Below are 24,974 nucleotides of genomic sequence, written 5' to 3'. Positions count from 1 at the left end.
TTCCCTAACTCGTTCGGTGAGGATCAGGATCTGACTGCATTTCCTGCAGACGAAGTCGGCAGGAGTATCGGTGGTCACCCCTACCTCAAACATCCTGCAGGAGGAACATGCTGCAGCAATCTCACCCAATCAAACACCAGTAAGGATGTTGTGAAACTTGAAAAGGTTCAGAAAAGATTTACAAGGATCGGAGAGTTTGAGCTACATGGAGATGCTGAATAGGCTGTGGCTGTTTTCCCTGGAGCATCAAAGACTGAGGAGTGACCTTAAAGGTTTATAAAATCATGAGGGACATGGTTAGGGTAATTAGACAAGGTCTTTTCACTGGGGTGGGGGAATTCAGACCTAGAGGGCATAAGTTGAGAGGGGAAAAAATTTAAAAGGGACCCGAGGAGCAACTTTTTCAAGCAAAGGTTGATACAAGTTTGGAATGAGCTGCCAGAGGGAGTGGTGGAAGCTGGTACAATTAAAACATTTAGAAGTCATCTGGATGGGTATATGAATAGGAATTGTTTAAAGGGACATGGGCCAAGTGCTGGCAAATGGGACTAGATTAATTTCGGATATCTGGTTAGCATGAATGAGTTGGACCAAAGGGTGTGTTTCTGTGCTGTACATGTCTATGACTCGCTTAGATATTGCCATTATGTATAGCTTTAAAAACTTGGCTAAAGGATAGGTTACTGATCACATCAGGCTAAGAACTGGAGTAGCAAACAAATACACCATAAGTGCCAGGGCTCTTCTGGCAAGTTTTCACACTGGCTCTGTTGCAAGTACTCAGATGCTGACTTCAAGCACACAACCAACTGAAGACATTGATGCAGCAAGAAATGCTAATCTATTTTGCAGTAGGCAATATCAGGCTGCATACAGAAGCCCAGTTTCAACACGCTCATAGAAGACTATTCTGAACATATTCAGTTCCAATAATAGTGCAGTGGCAGCTCTACCCTATTTCTCCTATTTCACAGAGAAACTGTGGTCAAACCTCATATGGCTACCATTCATGACTTTGGGGATCAGCATTGATAACTTTCAAAACATCATGATCACCTCCCTATGAAACTATACAGAGCCACAGAAGCATGGAGATTTCCGTCTAGGATAGTAGACTTTTCTCCTTGGGAGAAAAGTTTTCCTTTCTCAGTATGGCAACCAGCTCTCTTAACACTAATCCCACCTTAAGGGTAGGCAGTGGCCTAGTGGTATTATTGCTAGTTTATTAATCTAGACAACCCACGTGGTGTATTCTGGAGACTAAAGTTCAAATCCTGCCATAGCAGATGGAGGAATATGAATTTAATAAAAATCTGGAATTGAGAGTCTAATAATGACCATGAAATTGATTGTAAGGAAGAAAAAAAACCATCTGCTTCATTAATGTCCTTTAGGGAAGGAAACTGCTATCCTTACCTGGTCTGACCTACATGTGACACCAGACCCACAGCAATGTGGTTGACTGTCCTCTGGCAATTCGGGATGGGCAATATCAGCTGGTGTGTCAGCAACACCCTTAACCTGTGAATGAATAGAAAAGTGCTAGACAGCCAGCTGAGCCTGACTGCCTTGGCTGACCATGGGAAACTGGGCTTGCTAGAGATACTCAAGTCCCAAGAAGGAATTAAATTCATTCCATTTTACTTCCAAATTATAACCAAAAACACCAAATTGATTTAATTATTTAGTCAGTTCACTTCATAAACTAAATAGGGAATAACATCAATGGCGATGACCATGTATAATTTGAATACTTGAGGCAGTAAAGGTTAAAACAAATGAGCAAAAAATAAAATGCATACATAAATATCAAATACCTGTGATATTAAAACTGACACGTTTTAACTGACACAGGTGAATTAATAAATGGTGTTTATTTTAAGAGTCTGAAGAACTTTTCATTGAGAATGTAACTTTAAAACTAATGAACAAATTTGCACTGCAAGGTGCAATTATCATCCATCTTATGTTAACACATCACTCAAGGTACATTTTGAAATATGAAATAACACCATCCACAGTGAATGTCCCATTATGATACATCCTTACGATTCTTCATAGTGTGCATATCCACTCGCATAGGTTCTCCCCAGATTTAGAGCAGCAAATGTGTCCCTATAACCTTTATCATCATCATCAGGCTCTTTTTCTGCTTTATCCTCTGTGTCATCATCCTCCTCGTCATCATACTCCTCGTCATCTTCACCATACTCATCATCTTCGTCAACAGTATATGTTTCACCTCCTCCAGACGCCAAATTTTTCCAGTAATCATTATAACCAGAAGCACTATCATCTTCAACACCAGACTGTCTTCCAAACTTCAATGAGCGAGCTGAAACACAAATATAATTCATTTGATACACAATTTTTGTTGTAACCCATTCACTGACAGAGAGTTAAAATCCAGTTCATGAAATTTGAAGGCCACACTACATGAACTATTTGATTTTTAAGTTTGACACTTACATCCAAATACCCAAAAAGAATTATTTAATTCCTACTTTGTAATAGTGGTTACACTACAAACATACTTCATTATCTGGATGGCATGTCCTACAGTTGAAAGTGGTGCTATATACATGGATAGAAATAAATTCTGTGTCAGTCGTAACATAGAAAATAGGATCAAGAGTAGGCCACTCAACCCATTGAGCCTGCTCTGCCATTCATCATGATCATGGCAGATTATCCAATTCAATAACCTATTCCCAGTCTCCACCCCCAACAAAATATCCTTGGAGCTGAAGGGGTCAAAGTGGTTTATCTAACTTCTTGAAATCATTCAATGATTTGGCCTCAACTGCTTTCTGTGGTAGCAATTTGCACAGGCTTATCACTTTCTAGGTGAAGAAATTGCTCATCTCAGTCCTAAATGGTTTATCCTATGTCCTTAGACTGTGACTCCACTGCCATCAGGAACTTGCATCCTATATCTACTACCCTGACTATTCATATTAGAATTTTATAGAAGCATTGATTAAAAAAAAGTTTTACTTTCCTACAGCACTTTTTAAGATCTCTGTACATCCCAAAAAAAAGACTTTTACACGTAACAAAATGACATAAGAAATGCAGTCACTGTTGTGGTGGCACTCAAAATACAGATAGCTAGCTCCCACAATTACATGATAAAGACAAGATAACCTATGAAGAATTGTAGCAAAGACAATATGCTTAAACTACTAGACTTACGCCTCACTGCTCGCTTCATCTTTAATGGCCAATTATAATCAACAAATCTATACCTAGGGATCACCCATCTCAGAACTCACAGCAGAAGCAGTCATGCAAAGACTGGAATGCACAGCCCTTCTCCTGATCTAACCAAGGCTATGGATCCGATAAGTGGATGTCAAATTCATCAGCGAAGAGGAGAACAACAATCAACTCCCTTTCCTAGAAGTCGTGGTGGAACGAGTGACCAACAGTGAATTCCTTCGGTGGTTTATAAAATCCAATTATATAGAAAGGCAATCTACATGGACCAAATCCTTAATTACAACAGCAATTACCCCCAACGTCCACAAACAAAGCTGTGTCAGGACACTATTTACATGAGCTATAATGCACTGCAACACACCAGAACTATGCAAAAAAAAACCAAGGACGGACACCAACAAGGTCTTCACAAACAACAGATACTCCAATAGCTTCGCTCACTGATGCCTATTGGACAGACAATGCCAAGAGGTCACTGTATGCCCTAATACACTGGTTCCCTATCCGATATCAAGAACATACCAGAAAAGACAACCAGACTTCCAATACCATTAGAAATCACGGTAGCACACCAACCTGCAGCCACACTATGCTCACTACTCACAGGGATGAAAGACCCCATACCCACAACACTCAGGACCAACATAATATACAAATTCCCATGTGACAACTGCCATAAACAGTACATCGGATAGACCGGAAGAAAACTAGCAATTCAGATACGTGAACACCAACTAGCAGCAAAACGGCATGACCAATTCTCTCTCATCTCTATACATGCAGACAAGCAGGGCCATCAATTTGACTGGGACAACATAACTGTCAGAGGACAAGCTAACCAGTGACATGCAAGGGAATTCTTAAAGGCCTGATTTTCAACCCAGAATGCCATCAGCAAGTATGTAGAAATAGACCCCATTGACAAACCACCGCAGAGAAAAGTCGGAAATGACACTACCCACCTTACAGATCATATAAATATCAAGCAGAGTAAAACAACAACACTTCCCCAAAGTCACACTGATGATGTTACCTAGCATGGCGACAAAAACATTTACATGACAACCCACCAGCAAACCAACAGCCACAAGATAATCCGTTTTGGTGATGTATATCAAGTGAGAAATATTAGCCAGGTCACTGGGGATAAATCTTAACTTTATTTTTATAACACTGAGTACAGGAGTCGGAATGCCATGTTGTGGCTGTGCAAGACATTGGTGAGGCCACTTTCGGAATACCGTGTGCAATTCTGGTTGCCTTTTAAGTGCATGTTAAACTTGAGAGGGCGCAGAAAAGATTTAAGAGTTTTGCTGGGACTGGATGATTTGAGCTATAGGGAGAGACTGAATAGGGTGGGGCTGTTTTCCCTGAATTGTCAGAGGCTGAAGGGTAACCTTCTAGAGGTTTATAAAATCATGAGGGGCATGGATAGGGAGAATAGCCAAGGTCTTTTTCCCGGGAAACCAAAACTGGTGGGCATAGGTTTAAGGTGAGAGGGGAAAGATTTTAAGAAGGGAACTGAGGAATAACTTTTTCATGTAGACAGTTGTCAGTATCTCGAATGAGCTACTAGAGGCATGCTGGTGGAGACAAGTACAATTACAACATTTAAAAGGCATCTGAATTGGTATAGGAATATGAAGGCTTCAGAGGGATCTGGGCCTAAGGCTGGTAAAAGGGACTAAGTCTGATTGGGATGTCTGGTTGGTATGGACGAGTTGGACCGAAGGGTGAGCGGCAAGATGACTCTCCAATCCTACCCCTATTCCTTCACACCAATTAAGAGAGCGTGCATGGCCTCATTTAACACCTTGCATGAAGATGACATCTTGGATAATGTAAAATTCACTCAGTACTGCAGTGGATACCAGCCTTGATCTTTGGGCTCAAAATTGTACAGTGGAATTTAAACTTTTGGCCTCAAAAATAAAAATATATTGTTCCAAGTCAGTATCATCAGAATGACAATGCATTGTATACATTTCTTCCATATCCTTAAATACATTGCTTTTACTTAGAACAAATTACTTTTTACAATGTTTTATATTCTGTTCTTAACTGTTCACAGAAGCAATCATTGTAGGGAACCATCCAAAAGATGCAGTTCGAGGGAACTAAATGCCAAGCATGGGGAAGAGTTGGGGGAAGGTACAGTCTACAGTTTTCAGGAGGTTTCCATTGGCGGGTAATAAATGAACAAGGCAAAAACATTCAGATTGAGAAACTCCATGGCTGAAGGCTCTGCTATTAAAGGCTTGAGACACAGGTCGGGGAAAAGCCTTGCAAAAATTTACAAACAGTGATGACTATTTTGAACTAGATGGTGCATGTAGGTGACCACTGATTTAAACAACCTTATGGCAGTAAATATTATCTTACAGTCATATTGTAGCAAAGTATAGGGATATGGAGAATTTAAGCAAGTGGTCAAATATTTGCAAATGGAATATAATGTGGGAAAATCTGGAGGTTAGGTACTTTGGCAGGATTAGAAACGCTGAATATTATTTAAATGGACAAAGACTACAGAAAGCTATGGAACAAAGGGATTTGGGAGTCTTTATCTACAAAACAACAAACAAAAAATCAAATTTAGCAGGTAATAGGGAAATTAAGTGGAATATAACTGGAGGTATAAAGGGACTAACCTGACCTCAGCTGGAATACTGTGAACAATTTAGAGCCCCTTATCTAAGGAGAGACATAGTGATGTTGGAGGTTCACTAGGTTGTTACCTGATCTGAAGGGACTATCTTATGGAGATGCTGAGCCAGTACTTGTCGGAATTTAGAAGGAGACAACTTTATTGAACCATCCCCCACGTTCTTTTAGGGGAATTGACAGTAGATGAGGAAAGGCTATTCCCTGTTGTGGGAAGGTCTAGGATCAGAATGCATAATCACAGAATAATTCAGCACACATTTAAGACCAAGGTTGAAGTCACACATCAGGTTATGTGACAACAGGTTTATTTGAAATCACAATCTTTCAGAGCGCTGTTCCTTCATCAGGTTAAGACTTCAAACAAACCTGTTGGATGATAACCTGGAGTCATGTGACTGCTGATTTTGTCCACCGCAGTCCAACACTGGCACCTCGACATCATTAAGACAGATGAGAAAAATTTTTTTTCTTCCTCTCAGATGGTACTGATTCCATGGAATACTTTATTGCAGAGGGCTGTCCAGGATGGGTCATTAAGTATATTCAAGGCTGAGACAGGCATATTTTTAATCAGTAAAGGAATGAAGGGATATGGGAAAAAGGGCAGGAAGATGAAGTTGAGGATTACCAGATCAGCCACGATCTAACTGAATTGCAGAACAGACCCAATGGGTTGAATGACTAACTTCCGCTCTTAGATCTTATGGTCCTAACTGTCCTTAAAGATTAAAAGATCTTCTATTTTTATTCAAAATCCAATCAATCACTTAGATCAACCAATCCAATATCTGACACTGAAGGCCGCACTTAGTCGAATGCATAAGACTGCTACACTTAATTTAAAATGTTATTACATTTTCACAGCACTCCCTATATCATTTTCCCAGTTTTGTTTATGCTCTATAACCACAAGACTAAAAAAATTAAATCCTATTATTGAAATCAGTCATACAAAGGAAGCTTCAGGCCAATTCCACATCCAACATCCTGCTCTGAAAAGTATGCTGGCATCTTGACAGCTCTGATCAATTCCACCACAACAACTCAGACAATCCATACATACTAAAACAAACAACCAAGTATACTGAAAAAACAATAAATTACCTTTTTTTCAAACTTAACAAATCCTGTAAAGAATTCTAGGATCCAGATCTGTATCTTCACCAAAACTAAAGTTTTTTTAGATACATAAAATATAAGAGAGAGAGGCAAACATGGACAATGCTCTGTTCGAAAATAAAGTTGGAGAAGTAGTAATGGGGAAGAAAGAAATGGTGGATAAATCAAATGGGTGCTTTTCAGTGGAAGACATGAATAGCATACCAGAACTTAGAGAATCAGGGGACAGAGGTGACTGTAGAGACCATTACTAAGCAGAAAGTGCTGGGGAAGCTGAAAGGTCTGAAGGTGGATAAATTAGACTACACCTCAGAGTTCTGAAGGAGATAGTTGAGAATATTGTAAAGGCATTGGTGGAATATCTTTCTTTCAGGAATCAATGGAGTCAGGGAGCTCTCAAGATTAGAAAATGGCTAATGTAACACCCCAACTTAAAATGGAAGTGAGGCAGAAAATTGAAAAATATAAGTCGACTTGCCTGACATCAGTTGTTGCTAAGATTTTAGAGTCCATCATTAAGAATGAGATTGCAGAAAAGTTCATGGTAAAATAGGACAGAGTCAGCATGGCTTCATCATGGGGAGATCATGCCTGACAAATTTGTTAGAGTTCTTTAAGGAAGTAATGATCAATTTACATGAAGGACAGCCATTGGATAAGATCTATTTTGATTTCCAAAAGGCCTTTAACAAGGTGCTGCACTGAAGACTCCTACATAAAGAACCCATGGTGTTCGGGGTAAGGTACTGGCTGGGATAGAGGATTGGCTGACTGACAGAGGGCAAGAGGTGGTGGAGCAGATTCAATGGGCCGAAAGGCTTAATTCTCTCCTATCTCACAGTCCAAATGACTGTTATTTAGGCTATATTTTAATTACTAAGCTTTGTCAAAAATCATCCATGACTTTTTGAGCTACACTGTTAACTGTTTGCCTGTAAACAGTAAAGAAGCAAAACCTTCCTTCTCAGAACTTTACTGCCAGAGGTAAATACAGGTTAGCGCAATACAGTCGGTTTTGTTATAATGTGATAGTTTCATTTTCAAGCAATCTCACGTTGAGGAAATCACGCAATAGCCATGCCATTTAAACTAATGGGGCCAGAATCGTGTTATAGCCAGTACAGGCAAGGAATGTTCACATTCTACAAATAACTATTTAAATTCTTCAATTGCGTTAAAGCCAATTCATGTTGAAGGAACACATGTTATAGCAGAACTGTAGTCTCATCTCACAATAATGGCCAATTTGAACATATTTGTATAAGTCATATCATGCAATGATTGAACTTACTGGACATGCATAGATCCTTTGTCTCTTGTGTTTCATGACCACATTTAGGACAAGGTGGCACTTTCCCCTTTTCTTGTTTGAAGACTTTGCTACGAACATGATCATCGCAATAACAGGCCTGCAGGAAGGGAAAGGTACAGGGACAAGACATATGTATAGAAATTATTGTTCAACTGAAGTCACTAGTGATGATATAGCATTGAAATTAATATATATATTTCAGTTGAAATTGCCATTCGTATAAAAGAAAATTAGTGCATCCAGTTAAGTTACCAAATGGCAAATTTAATTACTAAAAACTAGTGAGTTGAAATCTCATCAACTGAATAAAGAAAACAAAAATCTGTTGAAAGCCAAGTAGCTTCACCTTACAACGTAGACAAGAGTGCTGTCCCAGGCGATTACAGGAGATGCCTGGAAAGAAATCAAATTAATTTGTAAGGTAAAAGTGCAGTAATGAACAAATACTCGACTCATCCAGTAATTGACCAAGTTCTTGATGTGTTCTCGCATTAATAATTTCAAAGAAATGTGCCTCTCCCGATTATGTTTTGTTTTTTTTAAAAAAAAAGAGGACTATGGCCATCATAGCAAGGTATCAAGGAAAGGAAATGGAAGAGCTCCTAGATCAAAGAGCAACGCGAGAGAAATATTTCCCAGAGCCATTAATATATAAATGTAAAGACTTCCCATCTTGCAATATCTCCAACTGAATGTAGAGCATAGATCCTGAAAAAGTGTGTTAATTTTGACTTGATAAAACCCATTCTAACCCAAAGTTTTTTTTAAAGAAAGCATCCCCTAAAGGATCTATGTAAGATTCTCATGACTTACAATAGCTGTCTCCCCAAACATTATATTTAAATTTATATTATATATTAATCAAAGGCCAGTTTTATCAAAAGAAGGCATTCAGTCTATCTTTCCATCACAAATTAGTTGCAGTGATTTTTAGTGGGGCTGTCCATTTAGGTTGCAGTTTGTTTTGTAGAAATACCCCATAGGTATGGGATGTCTTGAAATTAGTTGGAGACCTGCAGCATAGGTGACATTTTCATCCAATTCACCAACTCTGGTTGGATTTCAACCCTGGTCCCAACAATATCACAACACTGTATACTTGGTGCTCAAACATGCTATTAAAGTGCCAATAACAAAAAGCAATTTTAAGGAAGGCAACTAATTCATAATTACATTTAAAACTTTAATAGGTGTTTATACAATAAATACATCAAAAATGACTTACATTTGTAAGTTTCAGCATCCAGGACTTGGCAGCTGGCTTGGTGCTCAAACTGATCATCTTCACACAGGAAGTTGTGACAGAAAGAACATCGGAACACCCTCCCTCCTGTAACATAACATAAATAATAGCCCAGAGACGCAGGAAGTTTCCCGGTGTGACAATTCCTCATTAATACTGCAATATTTAAGCAGGCAATGAGTGGCGATGTTTTTGAAAATGGTTAGAGACAATTTCAAGGAAGTAAACTGATACCATTTCAGCTTTGCACTAGGAGTACGATGACAAAAATTGAAGTTGAGAAACAAAGGTCAAGATACGAACCATCTGGATGTTTTAAATTTTGTTTTTCTTTTTGGAAAACTTAAATACAGTTTAAAAAGAGAGAGTGATCCTATCAGCTGTTTATTAATATAATTCAACTAGCCTTCATGATGAAAAATCAGCCAGGGCTTTTGCTCTTGATTAAATCCGGCAAACCACTTATGAATTTAGGAATAGGAAAGGATTAAGGTCCAGCTGTACTGCAGTGTCTTCTGTTGTTGAATTGTAACCTTATGTAATACGTTGCATTGACAATTGAATTGCCTTGGAGGTAGTGGTACTTTGCTAAAGTGGTCACCATTAACTTAAGAATTATTGCACCAGACCTTTTAGTTCATATGACTCAGTACAATGTCAACCAGCATGTTGATGTACTGAGCAATTAGTATAATCCACATAATACTATTTCTGACCTTCTTAAGTTAATGAATATATTTGTTAAAAAGAAACCAAAACCATCCATTTTATTCCAGTTAACTGGATGCCAGCATAAATTTACTGAGACAAGTGACAATTTGGATGGACATGCATGATAGAATGTATGAACATAAAATAGAAAAATATACTCAGTACTAATATACCAAATCAACATAACTAATGGTATAATACTGGCGTTGGTAATTCAAAACACACTAACCTCATTATTGGACAAATGGTTCGTCAAAGAGGAAGGTTTTTAGGAGTGTCTTAAAAGAAGAAAGCAAAGTAAGAGGTATAGGGAGAGTATTGCAGGGCTTAGGGCCTGGGCTAGTGCAGGCAGGGCCTGGAGCAATTAAAGTTGGGCTGCTCAAGATATCTGAATTAGTCTAGATATCTTGTGAATTGTGGGTTGAAAGATTTTACAGAGGTGGGGAGGAGAAAGATCTTACAGGAGTTTAAAAACAAGAATGAAATTTTAAAAATTCAAATTAAGATGCTGAAAGCCTGGTCATCAATGACAAAACAATCATAATTGGGAATGCACTAGAAATCAGAATTAGAAAAGAACATACCTTTGCGCATGGCAGGACTGGACAGGATTAGAGATAGGGAGGCAACAAAGCCCAGACTGATTTGACAACAAGATTGAGAATTTTAAAAGCAGGTTGAGGCCAGGGTTGGGTGGGGGGAATCTGGTGGAGGTATACAAGGTCCCAAGGGGCACTAGAGATAGGGAGGCAACAAAGCCCAGACTGATTTGACAACAAGATTGAGAATTTTAAAAGCAGGTTGAGGCCAGGGTTGGTTGGGTGGGGGGAATCTGGTGGAGGTATACAAGGTCCCAAGGGGCACTGACAGTGCAGAAAGTCAGAATCTTTTCCTGTTAGGTGACCTATAACCAGGGGTCACATTTTTAAAGTAAGAAACAAGACACTTAGAGGAGATTTGAGGAAAATGTTTTTCGTCGACTGTTGAGGGCATCTGGAAATCACTGTCAGGCAAATAGTAGATGAGGGAACTCCACAACTAATTTAAGAACTATTTAGGTGAACACTTGAAATCCCACAGCATATAAGGGTGCTGAAAAAATGGGATTAGAATTAGGGATTACTTGATGACCTGCACAAACACAATGGCCTGAAGGGCTGCTTTTACATGCCATGAAACGTGTATGAAAATAAAAAAAAAAATCAAGGAAAGGAAAAGTTTCCTGGATTCTTTGTAACAGGAGGCAGTCACATGTCTTAGGGTTGGTGTATCTGATTTCATCAGTGTTCAAGCACAGGAGTGTGTCACTTCAAGTAAGGGAAACCAGAAGAAAGGAACATCAGCCTTTACAACCATCCAACCAAGTCTGAGATTATTGCAGATCATCTGGAAGGAAGCAAAGGCTGTCGGATGAATGAGTTAACTTACCATTTGATTAGGGAAAACGTCAAGGCAGTAACTTAGAGAGGATATTCCTGGGGGGATTGTCCAATGGTGGAATTGAGAAATAAGAAGGCGATGATCACTTCAATGGAATTGTACGACAGGGCCCCCAACAGTCAGTGAGAAATTGAGGAGCAAACATGTAGGGAGATTGCAGATAGCTGTAAGAATAATAGAGTTATAATAGTAGGGGATTTTAGCTTTCTAAACATAGGCTGAGACCGCCATTGTGTTAAGAGCTTGGAGGAGGAATTTGTTAAGTGTGTTCAAGAAAACTTTCTCAATCAATATGCAGATGGCCCGACTAGAAAAGGGGCAAAATTCAACTTCCTCTTGAGAAATAAGGCAAGGCAAGTGACTGAAGTGTTAGTGGGGAGCACTTTGGGACCAGTGAACGTAACTATAAGTTTTAAAATGGTTATGGAAAAGGATAGGCCTGGTCCACAAATTAATATTCTAAATTGGGGCAAGGCCAATTTTGATGGCATAAGACAAGTACTTTCAAAAAGTTGCTTGGGGGAGGCTGTTCACAGGCAAAGGACGGTTTGGCAAGTAGAAGATTTTCAAAAGCAATATAATGAGAGGTCATAGAGTCATAGAGATGTACAGCATGGAAACAGATCCTTCGGTCCAACCTGTCCATGCTGACCAGATATCCCAACCCAGTCTAGTCCTACCTGCCAGCATTCGGCCCATATCCCTCCAAACCCTTCCTATTCATATACCTATAACAAATGCCTCTTAAATGTTGCAATTGTACCAGCCTCCACCACTTCCTCTGGAAGCTCCTTGGGGTCAGGGAGTCCAGAACTAGAGGGCAAGAGGGGAAAGATATAAAAGAGATCTAAGGGGCAACTTTTTCACACAGAGGGTGGTACATGTCAGGGACAACATGGTCCTGTTCACATGAAGGGCAAGGCCAGCAGGCGTAGGGAACACTGGATGACTACAGATATTGAGGTTCCGGTCAAAAAAAAGAAGACATATGTCAGGTATAGGCAGTTGAGATCAAGTGAATTACTTGAGTAATATAGGGGTGTAGGAGTACGCTTAAGAGGGAAATCAGGAGAGCAAAAGGGGGACGAGAGACAGCTTTGGATGATAGGGTAAAAGAGAATGCAAAGAGATTCTACAAGTATATTAAGGAGAAGAGAATAACTAGGAAGACAATAGGGCCTCTTTAGGATCAATGAGACAGTCTGCTTGTGAAACCACAGGAGATGGGCGAGATCCAAAATGAGTATTTCATGTCAGAATTTACTATGGGTAAAGACATGGAAGCTGGGAAGCCTGGCGAAATAAATACTGATATTCAAGGTCTGTGTAAAGAATTTTAACTCAGATGCCAGTTGTCATGGTTGTGGGTATGTGCACCAAGCTGGGAAGTTGATTTACAGACGCTTTGTCTCCTGTCTAAGTGAAATCTTCAGTGCTTTGGAGCCTCCGGTGAAGTGCTGCTGCACTGTGTTTTCTGGAATTTATTTGTTCTGTTTCTGCTGCTTCCAGTTGCTCGTTGTAGTGGCCGGTATATTGGGTCTAGGTCAATGTGCTTGTTGATAGAGTCTGTGGATGATTTCCATGCTTCTAAGAATTCACTGGCTGTCTTGTTTAGCTTGTCCTATGATCGTTGTGTTCTTCCAGTCAAAGTTGTGGTCTCTGTCATCTGTGTGTACAGCTACTAGGGACAGCTGGTCGTGGCTATTGGTGTTTGTGGATGTGAATAATTAGTTGTCTGCCTGTTTGCCTTATATAATGTTTCGAGCAGTCTTTGCATGGAATCTTGTAAATTACATTAGTCTTGCACATGATGGGTAACGGGTCTTTTGTCCTGGTGGGTTGTTATCTGAGCATGGCTGTCGCTTTATGGGCTAATCATAAATCCCAAAGGTCAGAGAAGTCTGGCTGTCAGTTGAGATTTTTTTTATATAAGGTAGCGTGGCTAGTGAGTGAGTTAGGTTGTGGCACGTCCTCGTCACATTGTTTGTCTGTAAGGCATTTGCAGATGAAGGATCCTGTTCAAAAGGGCTACAACACACTGCAGCACTCCTGACCTACCAAGGGAAGAAGAACACCTCCACAGAGTCTTCGTTAAGAACAGATATCCCCATAACTTCATCTGTAGATGCCTAACAGACAAACAACGTGACAAAGACATGCCACGACCTAACTCACTCACTAGCCACGCTACCTTATAAAAAGCAGTCTCGGAACTGACAGCCAGATTTCTGATCACTGGGATTTGGGGCAGCCCATAAACCGACAGTCACACTCAGACAGACAACAACTTACAAGGACAAAAGACCCATTTATCCATCATGTGCAAGACTAACGTAATTTACAAGATTCCATGCAAAGATTACATGAAACATTATATAGGGCAAACAGGCAGGCAACTAACCATTCACATCCACAAACACCAATTAGCCACGAAACACGAAAATCAGCTGTCCCTAGTAGCCATACACACAGATGACAGGGACCACAATTTCAACCGGGTCAACACAACGATCATAGGACAAGCTAAACAGAGGACAGCCAGAGTTTCTAGAAGCATGGCACTCATCCACGGAGTCTATCAATAGCACATAGACCTAGACCCAATATATCGACCACTACAACGAACAACCGGAACTGGCAACTGGAAGCAGCTGGAATGGAACCAATAAATTCCAGAAGACACAGTATAGCACAGGGGCTCCAAAGCACTAAAGAGGTCACCTAGACAGGGATCGAAACGTCTGCAAATCAACTTCCCAGTTCAGCAAACATACCCACAACCACAACAAATACTGATATCTTGAAAAAGAGAGTCCACATTACAGCAGAGGTGCTAGAGGTCTTAAAAACACAAAAAGGCAGATAAATCCCTGGGACCTGATCAAGTGTATCCCAGGATATTGTGGGAAGCTAGGGAAGAAATTGCTGGGCCCCTAGCAGAGATATTTGTATCATTGATAGCCACAGGTGAAGTGCAGGAAGACTGTAGGGTGGCTAATGTGGTACCATTATTTAAGAAAGGCTGCAAGGGAAAGCCAGGGAGCTACAGACCAGTGAGTGTGACATCAGTAGTCGGAAAGTTGTTAGAGGCAATTTTGAGAGACAGGATCTACAAGCACTTGGAAAGGCAAGAATGCATTAGGGATAGTCAACATAGGGATTGTGCATGAGAAATCATGTCTGACAAACTTGATTGAGTTTTTTCCTGAAGAGGTGGCCAAGAAGATAGATGAAGACAGAGTGGTAGATGCTATCTATGTGGACTTTAGCAGGGCCTTCGACAAGGTGGTGGACTGGTTAGTAAGGTTAGATCAATGTTATCCAGCCAACTGGATACAAAATTGGTTTGACAGTGGTGATAGAAGGTTATTAGAGTCATAGATAGTCAGAGAACTACAGAACAGAAACAAACTCTTCGGTCTAACTCATCTATGCCAACCAGATATTCTAAATTAATCTAATCCTATTTGCCAGCACTCGGCCCATATGCCTTTAAACCCTTCCTATTCATATACCCATCCAGGTGCCTTTTAAAAGGTTGTAATTGTACCAGCCTCCACCACTTCGTTTGGGAGCTCATTCCATATATGCACCACCCTCTGCATGAAAATGTTACCTGCTAGATCCCTTTTAACTCTTTCTCCACTCACCTTAAACCTGTGCCCTCTAATTTTGGACTCCCCCACCCTGGAGAAACGACCTTGTCTATTTACCCTATCCATACCCCTAGATTTTATAAACCTCTATAAAGGTCACCCCTCAGCCTCCAATATGCCAGGGAACATATCCCAGCTGATTCAGCCTCTCCCTGTAGCTCAAACCTTCCAACCCTGGCAACATCCTTGTAAATCTTTTCTGAACCCTTTCAAGTTTCATAACATCCTTCCTATAGCAGGAGACCAGAATTGAACACAGTATTCCAACAGTGGTCTAACCAATGTCCTGTACAGCCACAACAACTCCTTCATTCAATGCACTGACCAATAAAGGCAAGCATACCAAATGCCTTCTTCACTACCTTATCTACCTGCAACTCCACTTTCAAGGGACTATAAACCTGTACTCCAAAGTCACTCTCCAGGACCTTACCATTAAGTGTATAAGTCCTGCCCCAATTTGCCTTTCCAAAATGCAGCACCTCACATTTATCTAAATTAAACTCCATCTGCCACTCCTCGGCCCATTGGCCCATCTAATCAAGATCAGATTGCATCTGAGGTAACGTTCTTCACTGTCTACTTCAATTTTGGTCTCATCTGCAAACTTACTAATCCTACCTCCTACATTCATATATAAATCATTTGGATAAATGACAAAAAGCAATGGACCTAGCATCGATCCTTGTGGCACACTGCTGGTTACAGGCCCCCAGTCTGAAAAGCAACCCTCCACCACCACTCACTCAGTCTTCTACCTGAGAGCCAGATCTGTATCCAAATAGCTAGTTCTCCATCTATTCCATGTGATCTAACTTTGCTAAACAGTCTATCATGAGGAACCCTGTCCAAGGTCTTACTGACATCCATATAGATCACGTCCCAAATCAGACTGGAGGCTTGTGACCAGCACTGTGCCACAAAGATTGGTATTAGAGTTTAATTTAGATAAATGCGAGGTGTTGCATTTTGCAAGGACAAACCACGTCAGGACTTACACTGTTAATGTAAGGACCTGGGGAGTGCTGCCGAACAGAGACACATAGGGATGCAGGTACATAATTCCTTGAAAGTAGCACCACAGGTAGAGTGTGGTGAAGACGACATATGGCACGCTTGCCTTCATCAGTCAGAGCACGGAGTACGAGTGGGAATGTCATGTTACGACTGTACAAGACATTGCTAAGGCCACATTTGGAATTCTGTGTAAAATTCTGGTCGCCCTGCACTAAGGAGGAATGTTATTAAACTGGAAAGGGTGCAGAGATTTACAAGGATGTTACTTAGACTGGACAGTTTGAGTTACAAGTAGAAGCTGAATAGGCTGGGACTTTTTTTTTCCCCACGGAGCGTAGGAGGTTGAGGGGTGACCTCAGAGGTTTATAAAATCATGAACAGCATAGATAAGGTGAGTAGCCAATGTCAAGGTGAGTCCAAAATTAGAGAGCATAAGTTTAAGGTGAGAGGACAAGGATTTAGAAAAGACCTGAGGAGCAACTTTTTTTACACAGAAGGTAATGCATACATGGAATGAGCTGCCTTGAGGAAATGGTAGAGGCGAGTGCAATTACAACATCTACAAATGCAGGCAAATGGGACGAGCTCAGTTTAGGAAGCCTGGTCGGCATGGATAAATTGGGTCAAAACAGTTTCTTTCCGTATGACTATGACCATGGAATTCAGAAAGCATTTACAGGAATAGCAAAGTATGAGGAACATAGTTGTATGTTACAGGATAATGATGGGATTAATACCAACTTCTGCAGCAAGGAGCACAAGTCCAGATGGTTACCTGGTGCCAAGGATTAGGAAGTCTACTTAGGACTGGAGAAGAATTTGGAGTGGGAGCAGAAGGATCTGGTGACGTGAATCCAGGTAGGTACCAATGACACAGGCAAGATAAAGGTGGTTCAGAATAGTCAGTATGAGGAGCTAGGTGCCAAATTAAGAAACAAAACCTCAAAAGTCATAAACTCTGCATTACCTCAGCTATGTTCAAGTTGTCATAATGCAAATCAGGTTAGAGAGATGCATGCATTCCTGATGAAGGGCTTTTGCCCGAAACGTCGATTTTCCTGCTCCTCGGATGCTGCCTGACTTGCAGTGCTTTTCCAGCACCACTCTAATCTTAACTCAAAGACTGGCATGGGGAATGTAGGTTTTGGTTCGTGGAACAGTCTCCACCTGAACAATGCTAGGAGCAGCGTTCTTGCCAACTGCATAACTAAGGAAGTAGAGAGAACTTTAAACTGAATAGTGTGGGCAAGGGATCAAATTTGGGAAACGTAGATAAATCAAAGAGCAAAGTCAAGGCCCAATATCAAAAAGGTATAAAACTCTGAATGATAAATAGACCATGACAGGATAGAGAGTACAACCCAAGAGTCAATCAACAGATGACACTAGATTTTTTAAAAGAGAGCAAAAGGATAAAACAAAACACTCCATATCTGAATGCATGTAGCATTCAAAGCAAAATGGATAAATTGAAGTGCAAATAGAAATGAATAAGTAATATCTGATGGCCATTAGAGACATGGCTGCAGACTATAGAAGCCAGAGATTATCACTGCATTTTACAGTGATCATGGAATAGTGAACAGTTTTAGCAGATTAGACCTGAAAGTGTTGTATATGGTCCTGTCAAATATAGCAGTGGATGGTTAAACCAGTTAGAATCATAGAATCCCAACTTTGTAGATAGAGGCCATTCAGCTCATTGAGAATGTTATGAAGATATGGGTGTACCTTTAAGAGAGTGAAGGACTTGGCAAGTACACGGAGTGCTGGAGAATTTACATTCGCTGAGTGGCCTGGATACAAAAACAAATTTGTATTCGGCCAATAAGTTTAAATTATACCCTGAAAAAAATACCAATTTCCAATCAAGTTTGAATTGAGTATATTGACAATCGTAAAAGCCAGTGATACAATCCAATGCTCTGGGGTATAAGGCCGGGGGAAAATTGAACAGTTGAGAGAATTGCCAATCCTAGCATGTACCTGATTGCTCAAAAAAACATCTCTCTTAAAAGTACCTTTTCAATCAGTAACCTGTGACACAGAAATTCCTAACCAGGAGAAAAGAAGACACAGGAAGATCAGAAGTGATACAATCCAATGCTCTGGGGTATAAGGCCGGGGGAAAATTGAACAGTTGAGAGAATTGCCAATCCTAGCATGTACCTGATTGCTCGAAAAAACATCTCTCTTAAAAGTACCTTTTCAATCAGTAACCTGTGACACAAATTCCTAACCAGGAGAAAAGAAGACACAGGAAGATCAGAAGACAAGACAACCGACAGCTGCCTGGTTTTGAGATAACAAATGTTGTTTTGTAAATCTTAATGGGAGTTTTATCGGATTAGTATTATAGAAGGGAAGGTAAAAGATAGGTTAGAGAAAGAAATCATAAATAGTGGTTAGTTAATTATTCTCTGTTATACTCCCACCATTCAGGGTGAGTGCCTGATGACGAGTTTTAATGGTTTATATTTTATTGAGTTTATTGCAATATTTAGAAACAGCTAGAATTTTGCTTCAAACTTAAATTTTCTAAATGAGCTTTAAGAATATATCACCTGTAAAATCTTGGTAAATGAGAAATCTACATTAATTGTAATCATGGTTTCATAATGTAATGTATTGCTGTTTGTATTGAAATGTTATCCTGTTGAAGATTGCTAATACAGCCAATATGTGGTGCTGTGAGTTCACCACCAGGAGTGATAAAAGTATTTTGCCAGAAGTATTATTCAAATCAAATCAAACAAGCATTACATGTAAAATGTTACAGAAGATCTAACTTAAAAATGCTCCATATGTACAATGAAAACAACTTTAAAATGTTGTTTATAATGCTCATTTATGAAGAATTAGTTTCACAAGTATACATATCTGTACTTGAATTACAACTCCAGCTAACTTTTTTTTCCTCAGAGTGCATCTAAATTAAGTGCAGGGACCCCTTTAATTTTTTGCACGGTAACTTAAAAAGGGAAACCTAGATGCAATGTGGCTTGGAGACTTTTGGGTTGCTGTGTGACTTTAAGGAACACCAACAACAACAAAAAAAACAGGTTTTTCCACAGATTTCTGAGGTACTGCACGGTGAACCAAAAAAATCTCAGATGTGAATGGCACAATCATAGGTTCACAGTATGCAAGAGGCCTTTGGGCCCATTGAGATTGAACTGCCAGACATACACTACTACCTACACTCGTTCCATGTTTCCACACTAGGCCCATAGCCTTGAATGTTACGACACTTCAAGTGTTCACCCAACTACTTTTTAAAGACTGAGGTTTCCCACCTCAACTACCCTCCCCAGCAGTGCATTCCAGAGCCCTACCATCATCTGGGTGAAAATGTTTTTCCTCAAATTCTCTCTAAGCCTCCTACCTTTTACTTAAAATTATGCCCTTGTTACTGACCCTTTGACTAAGTGAAACTGCTGCTTTCTATCATGCTGTCTATGCCCTCATTGCAATGGAAGAATTGCAAGCAATATAGACCAAAATATCCTAAGGATTTATGGGGTAAATAATTGGAAGCAGGAAAGCTCAGAAGGAAAGGTAAATTAAGCAAAAAAGCAGGTCAAGAGGAGGGCTGGATGCCCAATTTACTTCTGCTTCAGCTGAAAGCATTGGTCAGCAGATGAAATGGAGGCAAGTGTAGAGGGGCTGGGGGAGGGGAATGATGATGTCAAAAGTAGAATCAGGAACACAGGACACATTAAATTTTGCAATGGCTGCAAATTAAAGGCTAAAAAGCTTGGAAGGAGATTAAGAAAGTTGGGTGGGTCTAGAGGTCTTACTTCAAGTTGCTGCTTCAGAATTATCTGAAAGAAAGGTAAATTTTCATAGCTGAAAGATTTTACTTGAATTTCATATCGGTCAAAGCACACAGAGGTTACAATAGGCTCAGTAGAAGAACAGAAAATGGGACAACTGTACACCATCACCTTGAGGCAGCACTGTGCCAAGCAAGTGGTAACACGCATTTCCATCACCAGTGCTTGAAGTCATTTGCTGTCCAGCTCTAATTGCTCTTGAACCAGATGGCTGGTTTGGCATTTCAAAGAACAATTAACAGTCAACTCACATTGCTGTGGGCTTCACATTTAGGCCATATCAGGAAAGGATAACAGATTTCCTTCTCTAAAGGATATTAGTGAGCCAAATGGCTTTTTATGACGATCAATGGTTACATGTTTTCCATAAGGGTAGCTTTTCTTTTCAGATTTTTACTGATTTTAAATATCACTACCTTTGAAACATCTGAACCTATATCCCGTAGACCATTAGTCTGAGATTCTGGATTATTAGTCTAATAACTTTACTACTACACCACCTACAGTACATCTGGAGAACTGTGCACAGCTTTGGAGTCAGTTCTTTGAAAAAAGATATAATTACATTAGAAACAGTTCAGGGTCTCATCTCTGGTAATGACGGGCGTGCCTTATGAAAAAAAGGTTGAATTAGTTTGAAGAGTCAAATGACCTACTTTTAAGTCCAATGTTCCCATGTAGTAGAGGAAGTGAGGGCAAAAAGGTCAGTTGCAAGACATATCACTGGTCATATTTTGGTGAAACCTTTCACGCTACATATTTGAGAAAAGTATGTTCTTTGAAGAAAGCTGTTTCAATCGGTCACTCCAAAACACTTGTATTAACTTAATTTCCACAAATTTAAGATGAAATTTTATCATTTTTTTTAATTAATGAAAGTTATAAAAAGAACATTGAATGCATTTTATATTGCTTATTACTAAATCTTAATGCTGTCACAAATTAATCATCAAGGCAAAATGCAAAATCATCTTGCACGATTAAGAATGAATATATCATTTGTTGTGATTGCTGGCTGTTCAATATTAGTCTTTAACCTTCCTGTAAAACAGACAATTCATGATCCTTACCATGATCCCATACACCCCTCTCACATTCAATACACTCAACATCAGCAATAGGGCAGCTACAGGCATGTGTGCTCAGACACTTTTTCCCATGACATACCCAGGCCTCACAAAAGTCGCAGACTGCTCCCTAAAAAGGACAAGAAATAAAAACAAGAAATTTTCTTCCTGACTACATATATTTTGAAATAGTTTAAGCTTTAGTTTCATGTATCTGGTATTTACTAATCGATTTACTTACAAATCCATTTTTAAAAACTGTAATTTTCAATATTGTTCTCATCAGGCACAATAAGTCAAATTTCATAGACAGTTACAGAATGTGACAAAGCTTTTATTCAGCATTTGTGCATTAATACGCTGGACACAAATAATTTTGTTCACAATGTCTTCAACTTAATCAGAATCTTTTTACAATTATTTAATATTGGACTCATTCAACACATTCATTGTATATTCAAAAAGACAATCACAACAAGATGGTTAAAACTAACAGGTGAAAAACCTGTGTGAAATGAGCTTTTACTGTTTTTACTGTTCCAAGATAAATCAAAATACAAGAAGAAAAAAGCACTGCATGTGAGTGACAAATCCCAGCCACAAAAAGGTCTTAAAAAGAAAACTCCTCCATTTACACAGGTGCAGAAAGTGAATACTCACCACCATGGCAAGTCCAGTACTATAGACACCAGGATGTTTAATCACACAGTCTGAGCCCTTCAACATACATTTTGTTTTTCCTAGAGGACAGAAACATAAGCAATGTTTCTTTGTAAATTGTGTGTAAATAAATTACAATGCACCTTTAAATCTTTTAAAGTTTGCATACAAAACACAAGCCTGTCTGCTCTCCTGAAATTCTAACTGATCTGCATCTCCATGATTTTCTGTTTTTGTTTTACATTTCAGCTATCTGTAGTATTTTGCTAAATACTGTCATTAGCAATATTCTCCAGCATTGTTCCTTCATTAAGTATAGTTACAAACCCAGAGACTGAATTGAAGCACGTTTTCCAATATCTCTCTCATGAACCACTACTTGAGCTCATACTGCAATCTCCATTTTGCTGACCCCCAGAGAGTCTGTTTAAAAATGACAGAACTCAAAATTCTGTTGAATGCTTCATTTTAGGTCAGGGTCATATTCTGCAGTACTGTATACCGTAGTTGGTATATTAGATTACCTTGCTCCCAATATTCTGACTTGGAACAGGTCACATGTCCTAGTCCATTATATAGGGTGAAGCCAGAGTACTCAAGAGATTTAATTTTGTGAATGCCTTCCACGTAACTGATAGCAAGTGGGTACAAGTTATTAATATTCTTAGAGACCTGAGCCTCTAATTATATTCTTAAAAAAAGCCTTTTCTTTATCCTTTTTCCCATTTCCTTGTTTTGTATTTTATCATCTTTGCTATTTTTCATTTCCAGCAGAGATTTTCACCCACTTACTCATTTTTATAAAGGAGCATCTCAACCACTTGATTTTCCCCCTCACTGGTGTTGGGTTCCGACTTCACTGTTCACAGGCTTACACTATGTTCTGTTACATCCGCTTGGAGTTTCTATTTTCAGGCCTATTTTTTATCCAAACAAGCAACTTTTCAGAATGGATTCCCAGTGAAATTATAATTACATGACTTCATGCAACATTCCAATTCAAATCAGGCCTGACAAGTCACAAGTAACAACTGGAAAGTGACTGCTTTTGAAGAATTCAAGGACCTTACAATCAGTGAGTTGAGCTCAGAAAAGTAGTCTTGATGCTAGATCAACATGGTTAGGAGTTGATTATGTCAATGTACTCCAGGAACTGAGTGCAAACCCAGCATCTGATCAACTTCCAAGTTTGATGTCATCCTTTAGTATTGTCATTAAAGGAATATCTCAATGTATTGTGCCAAATTACATTTTATAGTCAGTTATTAAATAAAACTAATGCCTGTAGTATTCCCAAGTCATCCATTCACAATTTGCCTGCAGAAAGCCTGGACATAAATCACCACAAATGGATGTACTGATGCCCAGTTCTTTAAAAGGCCAGCATATGGCCTTTCACATTAATGCTGTGTTTTTAACTAAGTTAGGTGGTCACCCATGAAACATATCAAAACATTACAAAATTAACTTAACTATTTTACATTTAGCTCAATAAATTGATAAATTTCACTCAAATTTACACAAATGCTGCAGCAAATGGAGTCTTTAAAATTATAAACCCGACAGAATTTTGTAAATACTATCATGAACATTTTTACAGTACGGTTTGAAAAGCATTACGAAAAACAATTTGTTCAATCAGGATTAAATTAATGCTTACTGCTTAAAATACGGCCACAGAGTCATACAGCATGGAAACAGACCCTTCAGTCCAACTCATCCATGCCGACAAGATGTCCCACCTGCCAGCACTCGGCCCATATCCCTCCAAACCCTTCCTATTTATATACCCATCCAAATGCCTCTTAAATGTTGCAATTGTACTAGCGTCAACCACTTCCTCTGGCAGCTCATTCCATACACGTACTACCCTCTGTGAAAAAGTTGCCCCTTAGGTCTCTTTTATATCTTTCCCCTCTCATCCTAAACCTATGCCCTCTAGTTCTGGACTCCCCGACCCCAGGGAAAAGACTTTGTCTACTTATCCTATCCATGCGCCTCATGATTTTATAAACCTCTATAAGGTCACCCTTCAGCCTCAGACGCTCCGGGGAAAACAGCCCCAGCCTGTTCAGCCTCTCCCTATAGCTCCATGCTGAACATAATCCCAAACTAAACTTATCTCACCTGCCTGCTCCAAGTCCATTTCTCTCCAAGCCTTTCATATTCAAATGTCTTTTAACATGTTGTAATTGTGCTCAGATCCACTATTTCGTTACGAACTGCACTCCACACATGTACAGTTCCCCTACATAAATAGCTTCAGATACAAATGGCATGGGCCAAATTTGTGTTGCAGACATTTCGTCCCCTGTCTAGGTGACATCGTCAGTGCTTGGGAGCCTCCTGTGAAGCGCTTCTGTGATGTTTCCTCCGGCATTTATAGTGGTTTGTCTCTGCCATTTCCGGTTGTCAGTTCCAGCTGTCCGCTGCAGTGGCCGGTATATTGGGTCCAGGTCGATGTGTTTGTTGATAGAATCTATGGATGAGTGCCATGCCTCTAGGAATTCCCTGGCTGTTCTCTGTTTGGCTTGTCCTATAATAGTAATGTTGTCCCAGTCGAACTCATGTTGCTTGTCATCCACGTGTGTGGCTACTAAGGATAGCTGGTCATGTTCTTTCGTGGCTAGTTGGTGTTCATGGATATGGATCGTTAGCTGTCTTCCTGTTTGTCCTATGTAGTGTTTTGTACAGTCCTTGCATGGGATTTTGTACACTACGTTGGTTTTGCTCATGCTAGTTCTTTGGGTTGTGGCATGTCCTCATTCCATTGTCAACAGAATGAGGACATGCCACAACCCAAAGGACTAGCCACGTTACCATACATCAAGAACATTTCTGAACTGACAGCCAGACTACTACGACCACTAGGACTCATAACAGCATACAAACCAACAGCCACTCCCAGACAACTCACCAAAACGAAGGACCCGATACCCAGCATGAGCAAAACTAACGTAGTGTACAAAATCCCATGCAAGGACTGCACAAAACACTACATAGGACAAACAGAAAGACAGCTAA

General features: G+C 39.7%; 1 protein-coding gene across 1 annotated transcript in view; it reads right to left on the bottom strand.

Annotated features, from left to right (window-relative positions):
- Nucleotides 1-1,855: 1,855 nt before the first annotated feature.
- Nucleotides 1,856-24,974, bottom strand: part of znf330 (zinc finger protein 330) — a 25,961-nt gene continuing 2,842 nt past the window's right edge. The window contains exons 4-9 of the mRNA XM_043674142.1: nt 21,951-22,030; nt 21,294-21,420; nt 9,546-9,650; nt 8,667-8,713; nt 8,300-8,417; nt 1,856-2,335 (exon numbers count right to left, since the gene is read on the bottom strand). Coding sequence (XP_043530077.1) covers nt 2,046-2,335; nt 8,300-8,417; nt 8,667-8,713; nt 9,546-9,650; nt 21,294-21,420; nt 21,951-22,030 — 767 coding nt within the window. The 3' untranslated portion in view covers nt 1,856-2,045. The remainder of the gene's footprint in view (nt 2,336-8,299; nt 8,418-8,666; nt 8,714-9,545; nt 9,651-21,293; nt 21,421-21,950; nt 22,031-24,974) is intronic.

This window comes from Chiloscyllium plagiosum, chromosome 32 (assembly GCF_004010195.1).
Source record: "Chiloscyllium plagiosum isolate BGI_BamShark_2017 chromosome 32, ASM401019v2, whole genome shotgun sequence".
NCBI classification, from domain to species: Eukaryota; Metazoa; Chordata; class Chondrichthyes; order Orectolobiformes; family Hemiscylliidae; genus Chiloscyllium; species Chiloscyllium plagiosum.
This window is presented reverse-complemented; position numbering and strand designations above follow the sequence as displayed.